Source organism: Lissotriton vulgaris, chromosome 9 (genome assembly GCF_964263255.1).
Source record: "Lissotriton vulgaris chromosome 9, aLisVul1.2, whole genome shotgun sequence".
NCBI classification, from domain to species: Eukaryota; Metazoa; Chordata; class Amphibia; order Caudata; family Salamandridae; genus Lissotriton; species Lissotriton vulgaris.
Window position 1 is genome coordinate 132,822,297 of NC_141697.1, and position 26,295 is coordinate 132,848,591.

General features: G+C 42.8%; 1 protein-coding gene across 1 annotated transcript in view; it reads right to left on the reverse strand.

The window, feature by feature from the left end:
* MAP3K9 (mitogen-activated protein kinase kinase kinase 9) overlaps positions 1-26,295 on the reverse strand; it is a 416,748-nt gene that overhangs the window by 179,641 nt on the left and 210,812 nt on the right. The window contains exon 5 of the mRNA XM_086936581.1: positions 2,279-2,454. Coding sequence (XP_086792707.1) covers positions 2,279-2,454 — 176 coding nt within the window. The remainder of the gene's footprint in view (positions 1-2,278; positions 2,455-26,295) is intronic.

Below are 26,295 nucleotides of genomic sequence, written 5' to 3' on the forward strand. Positions count from 1 at the left end.
GTCGGAAATCTGGGCAGTGAGACCGACCTCGGAGGGATCGGAGGCGGCTTGTCTGCTGGCAGCAGAGGTTGAGGTAGAGAATGAGGAAGTGGTGGTAGCGGCGGAGGAGTAGGGGTCCTCGGAGGGAGCCCCCTCGGCAATGGAGGCGGGGGTGTTACCGGCCTCTGAGTGGGGTACACCATGGAGTACACCGAACCCGGTGATCCACCTTCCTTTCCAGCCTGGAACGTTGGCGAACCTCCAATGGCGCCAGGCTTCCTTCCACGTCTCTTCGGCGTCGAAGAACGGCGACCAGACGGCGAGCGTCGGTCCCTCGACGGCGAGCGTCTTTTCCTCGACGTCGACCGTTTCTCCCTCGACGGCGAATACCTTCGCCTCGACGGCGATCTCCTTCGCCTCGACGGCGATCTCCTTCGCCTCGACGGCGACCTCCTTCGCCTCGACGGCGATCTGCGCCTCGACAGCGATCTTTTATTCGACGACGAGGATCCCCTCGACGACGACCTTCTCCTTTTCGCCGACGGCGAACGGCGGTGTCGCCTCGACGGCGAGTGCCGACGCCGGGTCTCTCGATGTCGATCACTCGACTCCGACTCCGACGAGGAAGACGACGAAATCGTCACAGGAGACCTCGATGGCGGCCTGTTCAGTTCCCTCGACGCCGAGCGTCGACGTCGCTTCGACCCAGAGCCCTGGGGAGACGGGGAACAGACTGTAGTTATCCCTCTCGACACCGTAGTCGGTGCAATCGACCCAGACAGAGACTGGGGACGCTTGCTGGTCTTCCTGCCCCTGGGGAGCCCCCCAGAGGCCTCAGCATGGGCAGAGGAAGCCCCTCCACACCCACCTTGCGCCTTCAGAGGATCCGATTTGGCCTTCTTACTGGAGCACTCTGGACATTTGTCGAATAATGCAGGCATATTTGACAAGAGTGCACCAAAGGATAAAACAAGAAGAAAGGCACTAAAGTACTTTAGAAAAGCACTCAAACTTGAACAAAAGTGAAAAAATCACCAATAAACCCTTAAAAAGGGAGAGCTCAATGCTCCAGGGTCCTGCTTGCAGGAGCCGGAAAAAAGAACTGAAAGTAAAAGGGACCTGCAGTGCATTCTGGGATACTGTGAAGTTCTGGAAAGTTCTCTTAAAGGCACAGTATCCTGTTCTGAGCCACATAATGGCAGTCTATGGGGCTTGTCTGTCCATGTCTTCCTCTCTATCATTCCAGAGGGTTTTTGCTGCTGAAGCAAGGGAAATCTGGACAGGCTTTGCTGTTTGTGGATTTTTGGTGGAATTTCTAGTTGAAGTACTGGACATTCTCTCTTAAGTGTCTGTGCAGTTCTGCATTTTTTCGACACCTTAAGAGATTATTTTTGATTGCTCCGGGGTCCACGCACATGGGCGGGACTATTCACTAGAATATGACTATACACAGAGATCCCCTACTACAGAACCCAGATTCCCTGTTATGATTGTTGTTGTACATTTTCCAAATAGGACGTTAAAATTATAGCTTAAAAACTAAAAAGAAAACTTGCACTATAAAAATGATTGAGCAATGCCGCTCACAGATAGTGAGCTTGTACGTATTCATGGAATGAAATGTTACTACCGCTGGTTGTATACTGCCTATAAGTTACTGAAAAAGTAAGTGTATGTTCTTTTCCTGGATACAGTGGAAGCAGTTGTAATAAAACACGTTTTAAAAAAAATGGCAGTAAGCTCATAACATGGGTTCCTATAAAAAAAGAAATCTGCCAGAAAGAGGAAATACATGACTACAGCAAAACACGAAGGCAATAGGAAAGAGGAACAGTAAGTCAGTTCTTCTGCTGTAGGATCTGGTGGCAAACGAAATGCAGCAAGCAGCTGGAACCCATGTGTATGTGGTTAGGTGGACCCGGGCTGTCTATTTAATGTGCATACACTCCCTCATTATGTAAGGCCTACAAAACTAGTAGATAATGACATAATGCTCATTTAGGTTAATCCTGTTAACACAATCTCCTACACCTTATTTCAGTCCCAATACAGTTCCTGGTTCAAGATGAGAGATCCCCCATTGCCTGCTGCAAATATTTTAAAAATGGATCCAGAAACAAACCTCTTGTCCTCAGGAACAATGAATATTTAAAATGAGAGTGGGTTTGGGAGAAGAACTAAATGAAAATTGAATATATCTACTTAAGACATCTTAAACATTTATCTGTTTGTTACAATGATCACGTCTGTCCGTTGTGCATTGGCGTCAACAGGTTCTGCTCAATGGAGTAAGTCTTACCGTTTCCTTGACCCTGAGCTGGTCGAACATCTCCTGGATTTCAAGCTTCCAGTCATCCTGCAGCGAGTGGAAGGAGTCTTGAGGCATCTCAAAGAAGCCGGATTCCTCGATCGTGGTGAGACGGTAGAGGACGCAGCCAAATGATGGACGCGAATGGGCATCCGAGTCCCAGCATTCTAGAAAACAATATGAGCAGATATGTCTCGTTTTTTATAAAGAACATACATTCAGTAATTTAAAGGTGAATATTCTCAAATTAACAATAGAAAACTTAGGAGTGAATGAATGTGTCCACATAAAATATTTCACAAATTTAATGGAAAATTATGTGTGAGTCAATCTGCTGTCAAACAGGGATGTATATGGACATTCCGTCTGCCTTAGTAGGTAAACGCCTACAGATTTACGGATTGTGGGTATTCATAAACACCTAAAAGAACATTTCTATACTGTGTTACTCAAGCCCATGATTCTCAACAGAAGCTAGCAAATCAACTATAACTGTGTATAGTTGGTAATAAAAAATATGATTAATTACCAGTTTGATGTCCGATTCATTTCACCATATAGGTACAAACATAACAATACTCGCCCTAATTCATAGATTACAGGAAAAAGTGCTCCATACAGTGTATGAGAGTGGTGACATTTGTACACCTAGGCACAGAGAAAACACTGGCAGACAGCAGCAAAAGGCTGCTTTCAAAGTTGAATGAGGTGTATCACCTCATATCATCCAGCCATGCAAACAACCCTTAGAGAGCAGCACACATTTATGTAGGTGCATCCATATTTTGCTGCTGCAGAGAAATAATGTTTTTGAGGACTCTTACATATTAAAATATTTCCTGATTTTTTATTAATACGTACCAGAAAACCCTATGTAGTTACATACTATATTGTAAATTGATAATTGGGCCGCCACCTTTAAAAACTGCTCTTGCTTTGCAGGCGAGTGTCCTCTACAACAGAGAGGTTGGTATTGCCACATTTTCAATTATTGCATTTTGCTACCATTGCGGCCTTAGTGATGGGATATAACTGAAAACCAGGGGAGCAATGTACACGGATATCGCTTTAAACTTATCAATAACAGGTTGGTCAACTTTGTCATTCACAAACCGTTTAGGAAGAAGAACCCAGTACCCACTCTGCAATTCTTCCGCCTACCTCATCAAGGCGTATGAATCAGATCTTAAGTATCACCAGCAGATCCATACCTGGCACATATGCCCAACAACACTCTCTGAAACAGCTCATTATTCCCCCTGACAAGAGACATCATCAACCACGCCTTGGTTGGTGGACTAATCCTGAATTATCTGAACCTTCCAATATTAAATTAATTCTAAAAACTAAGGCAAGAGTGAAACAGACCCTTCTTATTATCAATCAATAATCAATATAGACAAACTTATCAAAAGATTTGCTTTTTGCCAAATAACAAAATATATAGAAGGAAACAATTTTCTTTCGGACTACTAAACGGGATTCTTTCCAGCATGGAAGATGGTTTGCTTGCCAGATGAGACAATATCCAACCTAATATTGACTCAAACACTATTAGACCGCTCTCTGTCTTTCTTATATTCTGAACGATCCATTGAGACTCTGTCTTTGATAGACTTCATGCAAAGATATGACAACATATAACTACAGGGCACTATTCAACACTGGAATGTCTCCTTTCTCAACAACAGATCCCTCATCATTACACATCCTACCGATCCTTCGTCATCTAGTGCCTCTAAACACTGCAGCACCTCATTCCTCCACTTTAACGTATACTGCAACTCTCTGCTTGACATAATTTCCTTCTATAACCTCTAGTGCTAAACCTGCACTAATAACACACAAGTCATTACAATGCCTGGAAACTGAGAAGAACTTGACGTGTAATTGGTTAATGCATCCAAGGTGTTGATCACTGGATACCAACTAACCACCTCTAGTTACAGTTGCGGAAAACGTAAATACCTGCATATGGCAAATAGACCAACTATTTCACCTTCAATATGTGGCCATAGGAGCAATGACCAGCCCCAATCCCCTCAACATTAACAAGGAACCTGAAAGTAAATATATTTTCCAAACTCTCCCTTGTGGCATATTTGACATCATGTGTGCCACACGCAAAATCTTCCCTTACCTAGGTTTCCTTCAAAGAGTCCAGGCCATCATCCCCTTAGTGCTTTTCCATCTTGACCATGCCAACACTATACATTGGTGCTTCCCTCTAACTGCTTTGGAGACAATGAGTTTCCAGACAACATCTTAATCTGTATATCAGAGCTCGTATCTCACCAGTCCTCCAATCTTTACACCAGAGACTTGTGGGGTTTGCTAGGGTTATGAAAACAATTAAAGGGCGAGGCATGGTTGTGAAAGAGAGAGGAGACTGAGTTAGAAATGAGGGAGAGAGAGGGAAGGAGGCATGGGTTAATAGGATTACTGGAGTAGTGAAAGAAAGTAATTGGAAAACAGGGAACGCTTGATATGTATGTGAAAGGTGTACTGATTTAGGAAAAGGTGCTAGGAGGACGAAGAGTGAAAGGGAAACAATGAATTAATTTTAGGAAGTAAAAAGAGAAGAAGATAATGTAGGTGAGACATTATAGCGTGAAACTAGGATATTGAGGATACAGAGGGAGTGTAAGTGAGTGTGCGCTTCGGTAATGAAATCATTGGCATGGATATCTAGTACGTTTTCAAGATCTTTTATTTAATATTCTCTGACCAACAGAAATGTATGGAGGGCGTGGAGAATGGCCCAGGGCCATCAATCAGCAGGAGCCTGGTAAGTCTAGAAGAACTGGAAACTGGTTTGCAGACTCCTAAACAAAAGTACATTTTAGATGACACCAGTGTTCTGCAATCAAGTACTCTAGCTAAAATAAGTTTTTGCCACAAAGGGGCAAATATATGACCCACTTCTCAACCAATCTTCTTAACGATGACAGTTAATTATTGATTAAAAGACTTAGAAAAACAAAATAAATGTGCAAAATATTAATGTGCCTTAAATAAGCTATTGGTTTGGGAACAAATTAAGTGAACTTAGACAAATGTACTCTCCTACTAAGTCCTAAATTCAGAAGAGCTGATGTGAATCTGCTGTACACAATAGAACAAGTAGTATTGGGAAGACCAAGAAGCAAAGAATTACAATAGTTTAGGTAAGACTAATAGTAATTGGACAACTTCATGAGATGAAGGTAGGGCAAATGTGTGCATAACACTTTAAGAAATAGGAGGTAAGTAGAGGTAAAATGTATAATATGATCTTAACACCAAACGTCAAATATTACACCTAAATTACAGGCGAACAGACAAGGACAGGGGGATTTCCAATGTCTGCCAGACACTAGGTGCTGCTTTATGAGGAAGGAGGATTCCCAAAAGTAATATTCTTGCGTTAGCTTGAGTTGACATACGGAACGGACATACATCTAAGTAGCGATGGAGCACAAGCCATCATAAAATTGATTTGGAATCATGGTTTGGTCTCTACTCAGAAGAATAATCAATTGGGTAGCAGAGAATACGATCATGGAGTTACACTGCTTGACTCACCAGTGAGTACATGTGTAAGACCACTTCATTTAGAGCTCTAACTGCACAGAGTCACAAGTTTCAAACAATGGGCAGTCGAAGCCCTGAGGATCAATCATTACAGTGTCTGGGCAGTGACGCCATGATATAGCAGTTCCCGCTCTGCCCACTGCCCTGTCCAATCAGAACAAAAAGTGTATGCCATCCACCCCCTACCAACCCTACCCTAAAATAGGTGGCTAGTTGTGCATTTTGAGCACCTTTGTTTAGTTATTGTTGTTAATATGTGTGCAGGAAAGGATGCTAGTAAACAAGACGACGCTCTTGCTGTCAGGGGCAGGAAGCCTCATGTCTAGGCACTATAACATATAGAATGCTGAATCTGCGCACTTTCTTAATATGTACCCGCCCTAGGAATCCAGCTTCAACAAATGTTCTTGAAATTGGTGCACTTGGGCACTTCCATTGCCTAAAATTCAACCCACATTTGGCAAGATGTTGGTTGTACGTAACAAAAAGAACCAAAAGTGATCACAAAGTGTCAGTATCCATGGTGCTGCCAGTGCAAAGACCAGGTATCCAAAGTTTCAACATATCCAGTAGCACTTTCTTTCTTTTTTTGGGCTACCATTGAACCCTCTTCCCCACCTCTCAGCCACAAAATGTATTATCGTCCACTGCCCTTCATCATACACTTTCATAATCCTTCCTGTCCCTGATCCATCTCCTTTAGCACCTTCCATCCTATTCTTATCCCTTGGGCTACAAAGTTCACAAAAAAGGGCTTATTTTGTGCAGATGGTGGCAGGACTTGGGCACAGGCGCACATTTTTGGGAACTGGGACTTATTTTTTATCATCAGTTGTTGATGTAAAACCTAAGAGGCTAAGTCAGAAAAGTGAGAAAGAAGGTGAAAGAAGGAGAAGAATAAGAATACAGTGGCATAGGAAAAACAAGCATTGGTAAATGCAACAGGTTTCACCTAAGTGGTTAATAATAAGTTTTAGTTTGGCGAGCAGTTGTTCAATATAAGTTACTGAAACTCCGTTTAAGTGCTATGACTTGTTTATTAAGAAAGACAATACATTGTGCAGTAACCAGTGGAAATATAAAGAAGGGAGATTGTCTGCAGCTTATACACTAACTTATCAATTTATTGAATGTGCCATTTTCATAATTGATTTATTTCCCGTTGTCTGCACCAGTCACATCCTGTGAAGTTGTGTCACATATCAAACCCACGTGTCTGTATGTAACAGTACAGATCTGGGGCAAGTCAACAGGGCCATCGGACAGGGTCGTGTGCTATTGTGCAAATCCCATTACCTCTGTGTGTTTCACTTATTATCTGCCCACATGGAGAGCATTTAGATTACAGTAAAGACTAATGAATCTTAACAAAAAAATATGTATCAATCAATAGTAATAATGAGTTTAGAGGAAGATGTTGAGCTGTCTCAGAGTGCAGACCCCTGCTGCGGACACAGCTTCTAAAGCTCAATAAAGCATTCGGCTTTTTGGCAAATGAGCTGGCAGATAGCTCCATGGACTAACAGAGGACAAGCCGGGCTGACAACAGGCAGTCCTTGCATAAAGTTCAATCCTTCGGTAACTTAGTTTGCAACTGCGGCTTAGAAGTACAACAGGCAATATTGCAGGCCATACTACACATAAACTGTATGCATTGTCTAAAAGCAGCAGAGAGTAAAAACGGTATAAAAATGCCAACCCCGAAGGCATGGAATGACTTTTGAGGCAGTGGATATTGCAATGTAGCCTCATGCATATCTGTCACATACAAGCAATGTTTGCAATCGAGGTATGTGTGAGGTGTACATAGTGTTGGTGGCACGGGCTAGTTTCTTGACATGAGTCGCACAGTTGTCGAGAAATAGAGGATAATGTGAGCAACAAGAAGGGGAAGTGAAACAAAGTTTGCCTGGTAAAAACGCTTGCAGTCACTCAATGCTGTTGCTCAAGCAAAGATGCGACCTGAAAAAACAACTATGCTGATTCACTTGAAACCGGGATGAGCCTCCAAAAAGAAAGATTGATGGCTGTCTCTCTGGCAGCGCCGCTGCATGCAAAACAGAGGGGCATGGCTCAGGGCTGAAAATGAGGCTTGGAGAACGATGCGTTCCAAGCTTCATAGAAGATATGCAAGTTACAGCGCGGAGTGAATTAGAAAGAAGAGAAATAACTGAAAAACACCGAATCGACTGCAAACTTTAAGCCTCCAAACAGAAATGCCAGTGGTTAAAAACAAGCACAGTGCAAGCCCTGTGCAGGCAAAAGCTTAAATTAAGTCTAACAAAGCAGATAAAAACAGTACTTGGGCCATGGGAGACTAATAAGAAAAACACACAGAGGAACAACAGGAAATTGTATGCTACAGCCAATAGAACCTGAGGAAAAGTAAGTGGCAAGCACAGTAGTCAATGAAAAGTGAGGCTGGGATGTAATCCCTTTTTAAGATTAATATTAAGTACAATAGATTTCACAAGTGGCAAAACCTAACAAGAGACGAAAAATAACCAACAAGAGTAAGATAAGGAGGCAGGAATTGAAGTGTGGAGGAAGAGAGAGGAATATTCCTGAATCGTCTTCTGGAACAACCACTACTAGACACATTCATGCAATGCAAGGCCATGTCAGTGACGTACAATAAATTGATTAGGAATGCCCCCAAAGCTTTGACGTACCTATTATAAAGATGATGAGTGGTTGGAAGCCTTAGCGTCCCCCAGAGAGGTAGCTATAAGAGCGGGGTTTTGTCTCGATCAGTTAAAAATCTTGCATCATTCCTAATCTCCACAACACACTTTGTTCAAAATCGGTACGGCAATTAATGAAAGTTGGTGAAGAGGTTGCAGACAAACAGGTACCTTCTATCATACATTCTGGTACTGCTTGCTAGTATAAGTTCTTTTTAACTCAGTACTACACTATATAAGTTCCCCATGCACCCTGAGTGGTGATCCCGCAGCGAAAGGGTGTCTGTTCAATAACCGGGGAGTTAAAGACCTAACTCGTATGGGAAGAATCTGGGTCACACTGGAACTGGGAGTGGACAAACGGAACATTGCACGTTTATGGGGGCAAAACAGGCTCCACAGTTATTGGATTGGAAAAAAGATATGGACTGGTGTATGTTAGCAGCGAAAGTGATATACAAAAGTCAGGGATGCCCCTAGAAAGGACTACAATTTGGCGACATTGGGATGCATTTCGGGGTCACATCTGTGATCAGATCAGTTTAAATGTGTGGGAGGGGTCATCGTCTGTTAGCGGGTGATTTGTTTCACCTATTGTGAATGTGGCAGAAGCGGAGGGTGGAAATTAATCTTAATGACTAATGCTGAGACATTGATGCTGAACTTACAAGCATTAATATATGACTGAACTTACTGTGTGAGTGTTCTCTTCTATAATGGGGTAACATGTTTGGACTATTCTGGATGCAACTTGACAATGTCCGTGAAACGGGTGAGGGAAAGGGCAATGCTTCCCATGATGTAAACTGTGATACTAATGTGTTTTATGTGTCAATACGAGCAATTTCACACCATTCATTCCTCACCATTCTTCGATCAGCGCTTCCTCTCCCAATCTTACTGAAAACACAATCTTTGCAATGCTGGGTCATTTGTAATTTATTTTTTCAAATTTTCCCGGGTTCAGATTTGTCAAGGTGACTACAAGTGGTTTTTGCAACTGACATACAAAGTTAGAAATTTGACCAACCTAAATGGAATGGCTGTAGGCTGGCCGGTGGTTGCCAAGCTTCCTGCCAGTAGGCAGCTCTCAGCTAACCGGGCTCTCTGAAATCTCAGTGGACTAGGTACCTCTATAGCAACATGGTTCTTGTGGTGAAGAGCTATAAGGAATTTATTTTGCTTGAATTCAGGAATACAGCCTAACAGTAATACCTGCTGGTTGTGGAGGAAGCTTGTGTTGCAGCACTTCTGAGACTTTCTTTATATGGGCTACCAGGCAAAAACAAGATCATCAAACAGCATGTCTTTTGTGCTATGGACAAATAATGGAACTTAATGTTTACTGAACTCAATGGTTCTCATTATATTTGCCTCAGAAGGATGAATGGATCCACCAGGATTCTAATCAGTGACCATGGCGGTCAAACATGAATGCATGAATTAGCTTACTGAGCCAACAGCACAAAACATATCCTAGACCACATAATCTAAATAGGGAATAATGTCTGGCTATTGAAATGAGTGCTCTGATTTCTACAAAATTGGTTATAAACAAAATCAAGCAACAGCGAGGGGTGAGGCTAGCCTAAGACAAAGATGTCTTCTCCTGATGCTCAAGGCAGGCTCCTTGGGTTCCTGGTGGTGGGTGTCCTCCTAGCACCCTGTGACTGATGCAGAAGACATGGGGGCATTAGCTGCACATCTGCATTATCATTCATTGCCCACCGAGACCTTTTGACTTGCAAACGAGCTGCGCATCGGTGCGGGGAGAGTTTGAGCCAATGGCGACAATTCCTGTGTAGCTTCCACCCTAAGGGGTCATTGGAGGCTGCGCGTAAAGTAGTGCAATAATTCTCTGCAAGAGGGTGCTTTAGGACGGTGCACACTACACTTTGGTTGTGGTTTAAATGCCACCTTAGCCTAGCCGTGAAGTGCTTCAGATGGGCATGCCAGCAGGGGCAAAACTGAGAGGTGGCACAGTTTCCCTGAGGCTTGTACCACACGTTTGGGGACTGCAGCTGAACAGCACCCCGAGTTCTGTCAATCTGCTCGAACCATAACGCATCTCCCAAATTTGGCCTATTTTTAAGTACAGCATTTACCGGTATTCTGTGGATGAGAGGAAATTACATTGCAGAGTGCGCCCTGGAATGTGGCAACTTTATCCTCCTCTTTCTTGTCACCTAACTGCAGTGTCGGAGTGATATCAAAATTAGGCCAGGGAAGACGAAGAAATAGTGTTCCACCTTTGGGAATAATGACCTTTTATGAAATGTTGATTAGTATCAGAGGAGTAATTTTGGTAGAAATCTGTGATAAGGTTATTGAGAACCAAGTGCACCTGAGATTTTCGGATTCCTTTGTTTACCCTCAGGTCATATCACCAGGTGCTCTGCTCATCCTAAGGCACTAAATAATGTTTCCTTTCTTGACCCGGCACATGAATTCTGCATCAGCACCACTTGCTACAACTCTGAGAAATGACGATCCCAAGCAGATTTAGTAAATGCAAGAGCAGGAAGATGCACTCTTGCATCTGTAGTTTAGGAGGTGGGATCATGGAATGTATCTAACCAAATGTGATTTTTTAGGCTGCATCGTACCACAGTGCAAGTATGATAATAAAATTATGTCTCGCTACATTGGCCACTTCTCTCCTATGTACTCATCTGTGCCTTCTCTATGGAAAAACATGCAGCTTCCAGACTAGAGTCCTCAGGTGATCATTTCTATCTTAGACAATATAAGTTTTGTTATTTAAAAAAAGGTGCCCATATGAAATGACATATGCATTAGCATAACTAATATATGTGAGTCTAGTAAAATATGACTTGACTGGCCAAATTCATGGGTTCCTCATGGTTAGATAAAGATTAAGTGAAGGGGTTCAGAGTTCATTGGTTGACTTACTGGATGTACCGTGGATTTTGATAGTAATGTCCTATTGCTGGGAAAACTTGCACACGCCATTCATTGCATGTGAATAAAATGCGCTATATTTCACAAAGTCAAAATGCTTTATTTCCAAGAAATACATTCTTATAGAAATAAACACAGAATTCATAAAAATAGACAATTTCTTTGAATAGCATAAAATAACAATTCATGATTATATCTTTTAACCTCACATATTTACAATTTACACAATTACATACATGTTAAACATTAACATTTCTCCATACCATGACTCAATATAGCCCAAGATCATATATATATGTATATATATATATGTATATATTTTGCTAAAAACAGTCAAACCACTTGCATATTTGCACAATGTTACGCATTCTAGGTTACATGTTACCAAACTTATTTCATACCATGTCATGTGATGTCAGATATTTGTTGTTGCTCTAGCACTTTGTTGCCTTGCGTATTTTGCACATTACTGAAGTCGTTTTTTTATTTGACAAATTACGAGCTTATAATATGGGTGTGTTTTTTATGCCATTGAGGTCTATTATTCCTTTGGTAACAGATGATTTTATCTACATTTTAGATAATTTATGTCCTCATTCATGAGAAGATTCAAGTGCCATGTTTACATTTTATGCATATTAGTGTGTTGCAACAAGAAGAATATTGTACATTTATGTGGTTATTGTGTCCTCTTTCTATGGCTGTCTACTTTAGTTTATGATTGACCAATTGCATCCCTTCTATCAATTGCACTAGCACTTTAAAAAGTCCCCCCTCCCTCATTTGCGTCATGTGACAAAGGCCTCTGTGAAGGCCGAAACGTTATGATGGCAGGGCAAGCTCCACCGAATAAAAACTAAATTGCTCACTGCACCCTTGGGTCGGCTCCTCTTTCCTTGCCTTGAAGCGCTCCGATGCATGTGGAGTTCGGGGGTTCCTGGATTGGGCGCTTTGTGTGTGTGTATATATATATATATATATATATATATATATACATATATACATATATATATCACCAAAACATCTTCCATGCAGAAGAAATCAGCCGCACACCAGCAACGTAGCTTGCATTCTTTATTTGCACCGACGGTAATCCTGACATGTTTCGCTCTCTCGTGAGCTTTCTCAAAGGTACGCCGTTTAACTTCTGTTACTTGTGAAACCACATTGCTTTTACTTCAATTATAGATTTGTCCCCGCCTTCCATTGGCGCGCTGCGTATTGTGGTCTTTGTGGTTCACCTGTTCAATTTTTTCAACCCTCCATTGGGTAATATTTAGAAGTTTTCTCTGTCCCGGTTAAAACAAATGCAAAGTGCGTTGTGCCCCCAGCAGCCCATTTTCGAGGCTGACTCGAGGTCCATACCAAAGTAGTCTTTGGCGCTCACCAGCCTTCCCTTATTCGCTCCCACGACACAAACACCTTGGTTCACTGGCGGGAAGGCAACGGCACTCTGTCTGGAGGTGCGTCGCTGCGGCGGAACCACACCGTTACTTATCACCAAAACATCTTCCATGCAGAAGAAATCAGCCGCACACCAGCAACGTAGCTTGCATTCTTTATTTGCACCGACGGTAATCCTGACATGTTTCGCTCTCTCGTGAGCTTTCTCAAAGGTACGCCGTTTAACTTCTGTTACTTGTGAAACCACATTGCTTTTACTTCAATTATAGATTTGTCCCCGCCTTCCATTGGCGCGCTGTGTATTGTGGTCTTTGTGGTTCACCTGTTCAATTTTTTCAACCCTCCATTGGGTAATATTTAGAAGTTTTCTCTGTCCCGGTTAAAACAAATGCAAAGTGCGTTGTGCCCCCGGCAGCCCATTTTCGAGGCTGACTCGAGGTCCATACCAAAGTAGTCTTTGGCGCTCACCAGCCTTCCCTTATTCGCTCCCACGACACAAACACCTTGGTTCACTGGCGGGAAGGCAACGGCGCTCTGTCTGGAGGTGCGTCGCTGCGGCGGAACCACACCGTTACTTATCACCAAAACATCTTCCATGCATAAGAAATCAGCCGCACACCAGCAACGTAGCTTGCATTCTTTATTTGCACCGACGGTAATCCTGACATGTTTCGCTCTCTCGTGAACTTTCTCAAAGGTACGCCGTTTAACTTCTGTTACTTGTGAAACCACATTGCTTTTACTTCAATTATAGATTTGTCCCCGCCTTCCATTGGCGCGCTGTGTATTGTGGTCTTTGTGGTCCACCTGTTCAATTTTTTCAACCCTCCATTGGGTAATATTTAGAAGTTTTCTCTGTCCCGGTTAAAACAAATGCAAAGTGCGTTGTGCCCCCAGCAGCCCATTTTCGAGGCTGACTCGAGGTCCATACCAAAGTAGTCTTTGGCGCTCACCAGCCTTCCCTTATTCGCTCCCACGACACAAACACCTTGGTTCACTGGCGGGAAGGCAACGGCGCTCTGTCTGGAGGTGCGTCGCTGCGGCGGAACCACACCGTTACTTATCACCAAAACATCTTCCATGCAGAAGAAATCAGCCGCACACCAGCAACGTAGCTTGCATTCTTTATTTGCACCGACGGTAATCCTGACATGTTTCGCTCTCTCGTGAGCTTTCTCAAAGGTACGCCGTTTAACTTCTGTTACTTGTGAAACCACATTGCTTTTACTTCAATTATAGATTTGTCCCCGCCTTCCATTGGCGCGCTGTGTATTGTGGTCTTTGTGGTTCACCTGTTCAATTTTTTCAACCCTCCATTGGGTAATATTTAGAAGTTTTCTCTGTCCCGGTTAAAACAAATGCAAAGTGCGTTGTGCCCCCAGCAGCCCATTTTCGAGGCTGACTCGAGGTCCATACCAAAGTAGTCTTTGGCGCTCACCAGCCTTCCCTTATTCGCTCCCACGACACAAACACCTTGGTTCACTGGCGGGAAGGCAACCGCGCTCTGTCTGGAGGTGCGTCGCTGCGGCGGAACCACACCGTTACTTATCACCAAAACATCTTCCATGCAGAAGAAATCAGCCGCACACCAGCAACGTAGCTTGCATTCTTTATTTGCACCGACGGTAATCCTGACATGTTTCGCTCTCTCGTGAGCTTTCTCAAAGATAGATAGATTATATATATATATATATATATATATATATATATATATATATATATATATATGTATGTATATATTTCAAACTCCTGCTACGCCTCCTTCTAGGAAATGTATTCCGACGAAGAAAAAAACAGGTACAGACCACTCCACAGCGCTACGAGTAGAATTCAAAGGTAGTTTACTGACCCCTTGTCGCCAGCATGGTGCGTTTCGTCTACGTCACAGTAGCCTTGATCACATGCCTAGAGGAACCAATACCGGTGTTTAAATACTGTGCACAATTGACAAAAAAAGGGGGCGTTACCCATCCATAAACATAGATAAAATACAATGGTAACAAAATATCGTTGTAACAATTGATCCGAGTGTTCTTTTTTGTATAAAAGATTATTTTTCTCCCTTTTCTTTCTCCACAAAAATGTAAATACAGTTATAATTACTATTTACAATGCACCACGGATAGCGCAAATATACAATACTCATTTCTACATTTCGTGGCTGTGAAACAATTTGCACAAAACATACCAAGATAAAAACGGTTTATGTATTAAAGGATGGAATTACTACTGACATACAACCCCAAAGTTTTTTAAAGTGCAAGTGCTAAAATTCATATGAAATCGTGCAAACAAACGTGTAAAGTGAAAAGTGCGACATCAGCCGTGACACGGAGGTAGATCCCTGCCTCAGTTGTATGCAATGGGTCACTGGCTGATTAATAATATAGGAAGACAATATGGTTTTACATGTTAAGCCGATTATGAGGTTTACATGTGTTAATGGATTTATAAAACAATTCTCCTACCAGCACAGATTGCTACGGAATGACAATCTTGATATAATGACAGCTAGTAATCAGAGAAGGAGCATGTGGCATAGTGCCCATTTTATCCTATAATTCTGTGTACAAAATGCTGTCTATCGAAGCTTTATACTCAATAAATCAATCAATTCATGGCATAAGTGTCAAACATTATTGAAATCAAGATGCAATGCTATAATGTTACATCAGATCCTAAAGAATCTAGATGGATAAGTCTAAGGATAGAATAGCAATTGGCTACTTATATAATTATGCATAGAGAACAGGCAACGCTGGATTCTTACAGAAAACATGAATAAGGGGGTGCAACTAAAACAGAAACCAGAAGTCTGCCACTCTTCTGTTGACCCATAATTTTAAAAAAACAATGCAGGTCCTCCCCTGTATTCATTCCATTAGGAATCCTAGTGTCTAAAAGCAGAATGTATTTGCTTTCCAGTTGCCTTAAAAATTTCTCTCTGTTTCCACCCCTGATGTTTATAGGTACTGCATCAATAATGAAGTATTGCAGATCGTTCAAATTTTTCTTATGGACCAAACCAAAATGGCGCGCAACTGGGTAGTTTTCATCAGAGTTTACAATTGCCCTTAAATGCTGGAGGATGCGATTAAAAGCCTGTAATTTGGTGCTCCCAACGTACTTTAGCCCACAAGTACACTGGAGCACATAGACCACAAAATCAGTGCGGCATGTGAAATGCCCTTTGATTAGAATAGGCACGGGATCAAATGCAGAGCAGTATTCTTTGGTATTTATACCAAATTTGTATGCTCTGCAAGAGATACATTTATAAAACCCAAATTTATCTGACAACCAATTTTTCTTTGTGATGACCTCGGGACTAGATCTAACCAGAGCATCCCTCATTGAGGGAGCTCTTCTAAAGACTATGGTCGGTTCATCTGGTAACAATGGTGCCACACTGATGTCAGTCTTTAACAAAGGCCAATGCTTCTTCAATATCCCCCTCACCTTCTTTTCCTCACTATTGAAGGTGGTGATTAGACTAACCCTGTCAGGGGCTTCCTTTGTCAACTCTTGCCCAATCTGTATCCTGTTGGCGCTGGTGGAAGTGAGATACTCTTCCCGGTTCATGCTATTTGCCCTATTCAAAGCTTCTTTTAATAAGGATGTCTGATAGCCTCTTGCACAAAATCTCAAATATGCTTCATTCTGACATTTCTCCAAATCTGAATTGGAACTGCAAATTCTACGTATACGCAGAAATTCCCCGTACGGAATACTTTTGACTAGATGACCTGGATGTGAACTATTTGCGTGCAAGATTGAATTGCCCGCTGTAGGCTTTCTGTGGAGTCGGGTATGCAGTTTATCATCTAAGACATATAATTCAACGTCAAAAAATTGAATCATGGTGGTACTGATTTGAGATGTAAACTTGAGATCCAATTGATTATCATTAATTACTCTGACAGATTCAGCCGCTGATTCTACCGAACCCCTCCAGATCATACAAATGTCATCAATGAAACGCCAGAAATAAGCAATATTATTGGGGAACAACCTAGCGAGTGAACCCATGAGGACATGCTCCTCCCACCACCAACATGTAAACATGCATAGGTGGGAGAGAAGCATGCCCCCATAGCCACTCCTCTTAGCTGTTGGTAGATTTCCCTGTCAAACAAAAAATAATTGTTGTTGAGGCATATATCCAACATTTTTAACAGCATATTGCTATGTTGACTAAACGCAATACTTCGTTTCCCCAAATAAAATTTGATGGCATTTAATCCGTCCACATGGGCAATGCTTGTATAAAGAGAGTCTATATCTAAGGCTATCAAAATAAACTCATTATCCCACACAATATCATTGATTTTAGACAAAAAATGTCCTGTATCTTTGATAAACGAGGGCAATGCCTCCACATATTCATGTAGAAAATGATCCACATAACGTGAGATAGATTCCAATAAGCTGCCCTGAGCTAAAATAATGGGACGGCCAGGGACCGGAGAAGTCTGCTTATGAATTTTAGGGATCAAATAGAGAAAAGGTGTCACTGGGAAATCATTTTTTTAAAAAGCATGCTTGATAATCCTTCCCGCTTCCATTGGTTAAGTTCTTTGTGGACCATGTCCTTTAGGCGCATGATATCATTGAAGCTGCCTTTTCTGTAACATGCTTGGTCGCTCAAATGTCTTTCCGCTTCCGCCAGATACTGTGTACGGGGCCAGATAACAGTATTACCCCCTTTGTCTGCTTTGTTTATTATAAGGTTGGAGTCGCTTCTTAGTTTTTTCATTAATTTATTGTACTGTTTCTCCACGTATCTCATACGTTTGGTTCTCCGTGAGATGGTACACTGCAGTTTTTTCAAATCCTCCTCAACTATATGTCCAAAGGCATCTATATTGTCTTTAGGCATCACAGGATAGAATGTGGAGGGAGGTTTGAATTTGGTGACACAAGGTTGATTAGTTATGATGCCAGCATTTGCAAGATTCTGTTGGGTGGTACCAGCCACAAAATCCTCTTCAAGAACCAATACACACATATATATCTCAAAGCAAATTCCCTCCGGCCGAAAGGAATAGAGCTCACGCGGGTATCAGGAGCACTGCACTTGCTTTAATAAGAACACCACAGGCATGATGCGTTTCGTCAAGAATGACTTTTTCAAATGCCCCAAAGTGTACTATCCATTCAATGTCCACATCTTTAAAGAGTTCACCCCTCTACGATTGGTTGATGCGTTCTTGCAGGTAGGGCAGCTATTTCGAAAACCCGCAATTCCGTGTTCCCTTTGAAGCAGTCCATCACGTAAGAACTCCCCAAGTAGGCGGGACTGCTTCCTCCTCTCCCTTCTTGCAATGTATGCTGGAACAAGCAATACAACAGTCCTGAACCCTCACCCCTCAGCAGAATCCGCGCTGCATCCAGGAATCCCCACTACAATGACTGGAATCCTCCCGTGAAGTCACGGTCCAATTCAGGTATGGGAGCAGTTCGTAGTTCTGCGGCGGTCCAGCACTACCCCAGTCCATGAGGAGAACCAACTTTCTTCGCCACTAATATGCTGGACAGCTTGTGGGGTGGGGGCTCATGTCTGCTGTGGCCGCACACTAATATCACGAACCAAATTCTCTCCGGCCGAAAGGAATAGAGCCCACGTGGGTATCAGGAGCACTGCACTTGCTTTAATAAGAACACCACAGGCATGACGCGTTTCGTCAAGAACGACTTTTTCAAATGCCCCAAAGTGTAGTATCCATTCAAAGTCCACATCTTCAAAGAGTTCGCCCCTCTACGTTTGGTTGAGGCGTTCTTGCAGGTAGGGCGGCTATTTCGAAACCCGGCACTCCGTGTTCCCTTTGAAGCAGTCCGTCACATAAGTACTCCCCAAGTGGGCGGGGACTGCTTCCTCCTCTCCCTTCTTGTGATGTATGGTGGAACGGGCAAAACAGCAGTCCTGAACCCTCACCCCTCCGCAGAATACGCGCTGCATCCAGGAATCCCCAATACAGTGAGTGTAATCCTCCCATGAAGTCACGGTCCAATTCAGGCATGGGTGCAGTTCTTAGTTCTGCGGCGGTCCGGCACTACCCCAGTCCATGAGGAGAACCAACTTTCTTCGCCACTAAAATGCCGGACAGGTTGTGGGGTGGGGGCTCATGTGTGCTGTGGCCGCACACTAATATCACAAACCAAATTCCCCCCGGTTGAAAGGAATAGAGCCCACGGGGGTTATCAGGAGCACTGCACTTGCTTTAATAAGAACACCACAGGCATGACGCGTTTCATCAAGAACGACTTTTTCAAATGCCCCAAAGTGTAGTATCCATTCAATTTCCACATCTTTAAAGAGTTCGCCCCTCTACGATTGGTTGAGGCGTTCTTGCAGGTAGGGCGGCTATTTCGAAAACCCGGCACTCCGTGTTCCCTTTGAAGCAGTCCATCATGTAAGTACACCCCAAGTGGGCGGGACTGCTTCCTCCTCTCCCTTCTTGCGATGTATGGTGGAACGGGCAAAACAGCAGTCCTGAACCCTCACCCCTCCGCAGAATCCGCGCTGCATCCAGGAATCCCCACTATAGTGAGTGTAATCCTCCCATGAAGTCACGGTCCAATTCAGGCATGGGTGCAGTTCTTAGTTCTGCGGTGGTCCGGCACTACCCCAGTCCATGAGGAGAACCAACTTTCTTTGCTACTAAAATGCCGGACAGCTTGTGGGGTGGGGGCTCATGTGTGCTGTGGCCGCACACTAATATCACAAACCAAATTCCCTCCGGCCGAAAGGAATAGAGCCCACTGCATTTGCTTTAATAAGAATACCACAGGCATGACGCGTTTCGTCAAGAACGACTTTTTCAAAGTCAAAATGCTTTATTTCCAAGAAATACATTCTTATAGAAATAAACAAACAATTCATAAAAATAGACAATTTCTTTGAATAGTTGAATAGCATAAAATAACAATTCATGATTATATCTTTTAACCTCTTTTAACCTCATATATTTACAATTTACACAATTACATACATATAAACATATAAATATTAACATTTCTCCATACCATGACTCAATATAGCCCAAGATCTCATATATATATATATATATATATCTATATCTATCTATCTATCTATCTATCTATCTATCTATATATATATATATATATATATATATATTCAGGCTTCGGTTTGTACCAAAATGACGGGGCACTGGCGGTGGGTGCCGCAAACACGGTTGGTGCGCCGTGTAACAATACTGCTCCAAATCTCCTCCCCCAGCCGGGAAAGAAGAAACAGCACTCGCGGGGTGTTTATTCAAATATTTCCTTTATTCGTGCGCTCCTCGCAGACGCGTTTCGGGTCAAGCCCTTTATCAATGTGTCAACACGAATGTTGCACAGGAGCCATTTTTAAAGTGCAAAGCGCGAGCTCATGAGGAAAGTGAGGTAGGACTGCTCGTCTTCATTACACGAGCGCCATATTGGAATGTGCAAAATAAGCAAGAATTCATACTTAATCAGCAATCAAAATTACTTACAAGCCATGATTATAAACGTATTGCGAATTATACATAATGCCGTGAATCGGCTAGCCCAATACATACAATGTCATGATGCCACATTAGAAGTAAATTGGTGTCACATTCTTAATCAAACCTTCGGCGAGCAATTACACGTGTTGGATGAATGACATTCATATTTTGACAATTCAGTCTCAAAAACCTTTGGCAGTGCCGTCTATCACGTTAAAGACACCTGTAATTTGCTCGGTATGTTGGCATTAAAAAGTAATGTCCAATTGCCTAGTGTACAGCACATTCTCTTAAAATCTTGCCATGGATCGGCTAGGGCGGCTCCTATCACTAGAAACCGCTGACTTACCCCTCAAGCATGCCTAAGGCAGTGCAATTTCCTCATGATTTGTTTTGGGTGGCCCTGGTGTTATTTCTGTAAATTTACTTCTAATGTGGCATCATGACATTGTATGTATTGGGCTAGCCGATTCACGGCATTATGTATAATTCGCAATAAGTTTATAATCATGGCTTGTAAGTAATTTTGATTTCTGATTAAGTATGAATTCTTGCCTATTTTGCACATTCCAATATGGCGCTTCTGTAATGAGGACGAGCAGTCCTACCTCACTTTCCTCATGAGATCGCGCTTTGCACTTTAAAATGGCTCCTGTGCAACATTCGTGTTGACACATTGATAAAGGGCTTGACCCGAAACGCGTCTGTGAGGAGCGCACGAATAAAGGAAATATTTGAATAAACACCCCGCAAGTGCTGTTTCTTCTTTCCCGGCTGGGGGAGGAGATTTGGAGCAATATATATATATATATATATATATATTTCAAATTGCTTTGCAAATATATATATATATATATATATATATATATATATATATATATATATATATATATATATATATATATATATATATGTGTGTGTGCAGCACTTTAAAAAACATAATAAGATTAAAGCCCATGACAAACAATTTATATTACTCCAATCGACAGTTATAAGGTGCAAAGTGCTTATCGTAACTTCAATGGTCTCTCTTAATCTTGCTTCAGTTTGAGACATACTTCCCGTCCTCGAACATATTCCTATTTGGAGATCCGCTCATTGCAATTAAGATTTCCTTACTAAGTAAAAAACACCCATACCCACCTTATGCTAAAATCCTAAAAAAAAGGGGTAATATCGCCGATGTTGTTAAGATTTTATACAAAGACTGGCCAATGGTGATAGCTACATCGCGGAATCTAAGGTCATGTATCAAATGCAGACCCATTTCCCTCGTTTGGATTCTGTATTTTTTAAATACAGGTCGGAGTAAATGTTTCCCTTTCGATAAGAACAATGCACAAACCTTCAATATATGGCTCACTGAATATTTCCTACCTCCCTTTCAGGGGCACTGCCCATTGTTCTTACCAACTTCTATTTTTAATCTCTTGATATGCCACCCAGGGTCGATTCCCACCCTCAAGACTTCATTATGTAGACGTGTGTCTTTAAGATAGTACAAATTCTCTTTCCAGCTAGTGTCTGGAGCAGTTTGCTTGAGTGTACTCTTTATTTGGTTTGCCCGGTCACTTCCTCGCTTTCAGTATGCATCTCTGGGCCCCCTCAAACGCTTCAGCATTATTACCACAGAATACTTTTAATCGGCGTGAATTAAAATTATTTCTGGTAAGATTTTCTCTGACAATTTATCACCAGGCATCCCATCTTTAACACTTTGGGTGCCGTCATGAATCATGTGCTCATGACGGCGTGGAGCCGTCATGCCACTGCCGCTCCGCCCACGCAGCACTAATTCCCCGCTGTGCGGGCGAGTTAGTGAGCGGGCGGGGTCATGACGGCTCCACGCCGTCACGAGCACACACCGCCCGTGACTCATGATGGTGTGGAGCCGTCATAGGTACCGGAGCGCCACGCCCACCCCTTAAACACCCCCCGCACCGCTGCGGAATTCACATCGCAGTAGTTAAGAGAAATATAGAAGCCCAAGGCTCTGGCGCCCACCAGAGCACTTCAGGCCACAGTTCTCAACTCCCTCCTTACAGCTTAATATTAGCATTTTAGGGAGTTTGAGGAGCAGTTTCAGAGAATTACTTTCTAAACCTTCCCATGATACGCACCTATCCCAAGCCAACACGTCTGCTTCATAGAGGGCCTGTGGGATTAGCTTACCCTGTACACCTTTACTAAATGGCTCAAAGGTATGGCTCCCAAACTTACACTCAAATCTTTTCACCCCATTCACTACTGTGGATAGAACACGTCTCTGAAAAGCCATTTGTTTCTCCCACCTAAAGTTGTTTGAAAAGGTTGCGCACAGATATTTGAACTCTCTAGCCTGCTCTAAACATACATCACCTAGGTACCACACACATTTCCTTTTCCTCCTAGCAAAAAACATTGTTTTTGTCTTATCAACTTTTATCATTAATTGTCTTCAAGACAAGGCATTAAGGGTGTTTATTTTCCTTTGCAGCCCTATAGGTGTGAGGTCCATCACCACCAGATCGTCCACGTACATGAGGCAACTAATATGCCTACCTCCAATCTTTGGTAGAAAACTATATGTATCACGTAACGTCTGGGGGAGGTCTGCAATGAACAGATTAAACAGCAGGGGTCCTAAAACCAACAGCAGGGGTAGTACAACAACAGCAGGGGTGCTAAAACGAACAGCCGGGATGCTAATACTAACAGAAGGGATGCTAAAACTAACAGCAGGAGTGCTAAAACTAACAGAATGGAGTTTTTACAGAGTACTGTAGGGGATTCTTTTTTATCCCTTTACATTTTGCCACTCGCTTTCAATCTGTTTTTAACCTGCGGTTTTGTTTTTATGCCATTACCTGCATTGTTAGCACTCTAGCTGTGCTTTAGCATTCCCTATTGAATCCAGGCAAATGCAAGCGCGCATCCCTGATTAGAGACTGCTGTGATTACATTTTTTTGTACTGCTGCTGCACTGTTTTAAGACTTCTGTAGGACGCTTTCCATCTGCCCTCTTACTCGCACTTTAAAATTGAAATAGGGGATTCTTTTTTATCCCTTTACATTTTGCCACTCGCTTTCAATCTGTTTTTAACCTGTGGTTTTGTTTTTATTGTTTTTTTTGTTTTTATGCCATTACCTGCATTCTTTGCACTCGGCGCTTTGAGCTCGGTTGTCCCTCCTCACTTTGTTGGGTGACACCGGGGCTGGACGTTCCCAAGGTTAGCACTCTAGTCGTACTTTAGCATTCCCTATTTAATCAAGTCAAGCCCGTCTGCGCCCGTCCGTGCCATGACGCGCCCAGCGGCCCGACACTCTACACAAAATTTTGTGAGTAATAATTATACTCTGAGTTATACCGCTGCCCACTTTAAACAATTGAGACATACTCACTCCTTTAAATGTTCCACTTGTATTCTCCCACTGAATGGCCTTGAATGCCCCCACTGTGCTTTCTCATTGGGTACAATGAGCTGCAGCAAGACTGCAGCAAGACTGTTTGCAAACATGGTCTTTTGGATTGGCCTAGCTCCATAATTACATCAACACCTACCTCCTATACTGCTGCGAATTGCTTTCGTTTTTGGAACATTAATTGTCGGTCCCTCCCTAGACATAAGGACAACATTTTTGATTTTCTAAGTTCTGAGCAACCCGACGCCCTATTTCTTACAGAGACTTGGTTGCATGCCAACTCTGGTCCCGATATCGCAGCTGCTCTTCCACCTGGCTATGTGATTGTCAGGAAGGATAGAGACGTAGGGAATGGCGGAGGCATTGCAGTGATATTGAAAGCCTCCTACTCCTGTAAAATTGAAGCCATGCCTTTTTTGGGCTGTGAAGCCGCATTATTCAAACTTGCGGTTGCGTCGCAGCTGACTTTGTCAGGTCTCTTGATATACTGTCCTCCTGGGAACCCCGGCCCGTGGGTATCCTCTTTTTCTGACACAATTGCTCTCCTTTTACTAAAAAACGCCAATTTTACTCTTCTTGGCGACCTTAACCTACATCTAGAAGACCCTCAATGTAATGCTAGTAGTGCTTTTCTGTCTGAACTTGAGGATTTGAATCTATCTCTATGTAACGCAGATCCTACCCATGTGGCAGGCCACTTACTTGACCCTGTTTTATCTGACCTTCCTTGTGACTGTAGTGCTCCCGCTCTTCCTCTAGAATGGTCTGATCATTTTGCAGTTCAATTTAATTTAGCGATCTCTAGTAAGAATTCTACGGTTCCCCCTGAGGACCTTGGAAGCTTTAGACATTGGGGCAAGCTGAATATTGAATCCTTTAACACTTTACTGTTAGCAAATCTGTCAGACTCTACTCTGCCTCTCACGCAGCTGGACTCTGCTGTGTCAGATTGGTTTATGAATACTGTTAATCTTAGTCTGCCTCTTAACACTAAACGCAGGTTTCCTCATCGCCCTCCGGCTCCGTGGTTCACAGAGGATCTTAAAGTCGTAAAATCCAAATGCAAAGCCCTTGAGAGGAGATGGTGAAAATCTTATTCGCCAACCTGTAAATCCTCCTACAAGAAAGCCCTCACTGACTATCATGCTCTATGCAAGACAGCAAGAGCCATCTATGTTGCGAATACTATTGCGCATGTCCAAAACTGTCCTCGCACTTTATTTTCTGTAGTTAAGAAATTGGCAGGCTCTGACACTATTCCCGTCCCTCCTATACTTGATGTGACTCAATGCAACAGCATTGCTGCCTTTTTTATTGAGAAAGTTGAACTTATCTACAGTGCATTGGGAACTACTCCCTTCGCTGGTCGACTCAATCTAAGTACTGATTCCACGTGTAAAGGAGAGCCCAATCCTTCGGCAAAGCTTTGTCTCTGGCTCCCTTTTGACGCAGACTCCTTTTTGGAATGCTTAGCTAGTATCAAGTCCGGCTCTCCGCATGATCCGCTACCCACAAACATCTTACGCCAACTTCCCCCTAAATCATTAGAAATCATCAGGGAACTTCTTAATTTATCATTAAGAGAGGCTTGGGTTCCTCCAGAGTGGAAACGTGCCATGATCATTCCCCTATTGAAGAAGGCCAGAGCTGATCCTTCTAATTTGTCTAATTTCAGGCCTATTACACTGCTCCCAGTCTTTTCGAAGATCCTAGAGAAACATGTAAACAACCAAATGACACACTTTGTGGAGAGTTCTGGCATCTTGCACCCCTCTCAGTCAGGGTTCAGGGCCAACTTCTCCACTGAGACTAGACCCTTAGCCACCATCGTGGAAGACGTTGGTCTTTCACTGTTCTCATATGCGGATGACACTCAAATCATCTTTTCTCTTTCTTCCGCCAAAGTTCTCTAGCATGGACTTAGTAAGGTCTCACAATGGATGCAGGCTAACTACCTTAAGTTAAACGGGGACAAGACAGAGATTTTAATATTAGGAAAACATGGGGACCTATGGGGCCCCAAACAATGGCCTCAGGAAATGGGCCCTTTTCCTTTGCCTGTCAGCAGGTCCGCAACCTGGGCTTCTTAATTGATGAAAACCTCTCTATGCGGCAGCAGGTGGTGAGAGTGGCCGCGACATGCTTTGCCATCTTGAAATGGCTTTGTAAGATCATGTGGATACTCCCCGTCACCCCCAAAGAACTGTGGTCCAGCATTTGACCATCTCTCACCTAGACTATGGCAATGTTCTTTATGTGGGTGCATGCCAGGATGTTTTAAGAAAGCTTCAGGTTGTACAAAATTCTGCAGCCCGCATCCTTTGCCATGTATCGTGAAGTGTCTCCATCTCTCAATCTCTCCTCGACCTTTACTGGCTCAGGATCACCAGCAGAATTAAGTTAAAAGCTCTTTGCTATATTTTTAAAATAAAACATGGTACTCCAAGAACTTGTTATCCTTACTCCCCAGTTTGTACTCTTCGTTCTTCCACTCACGGTGACTTTGTGATCCAACGTTTCAAACTAGTGA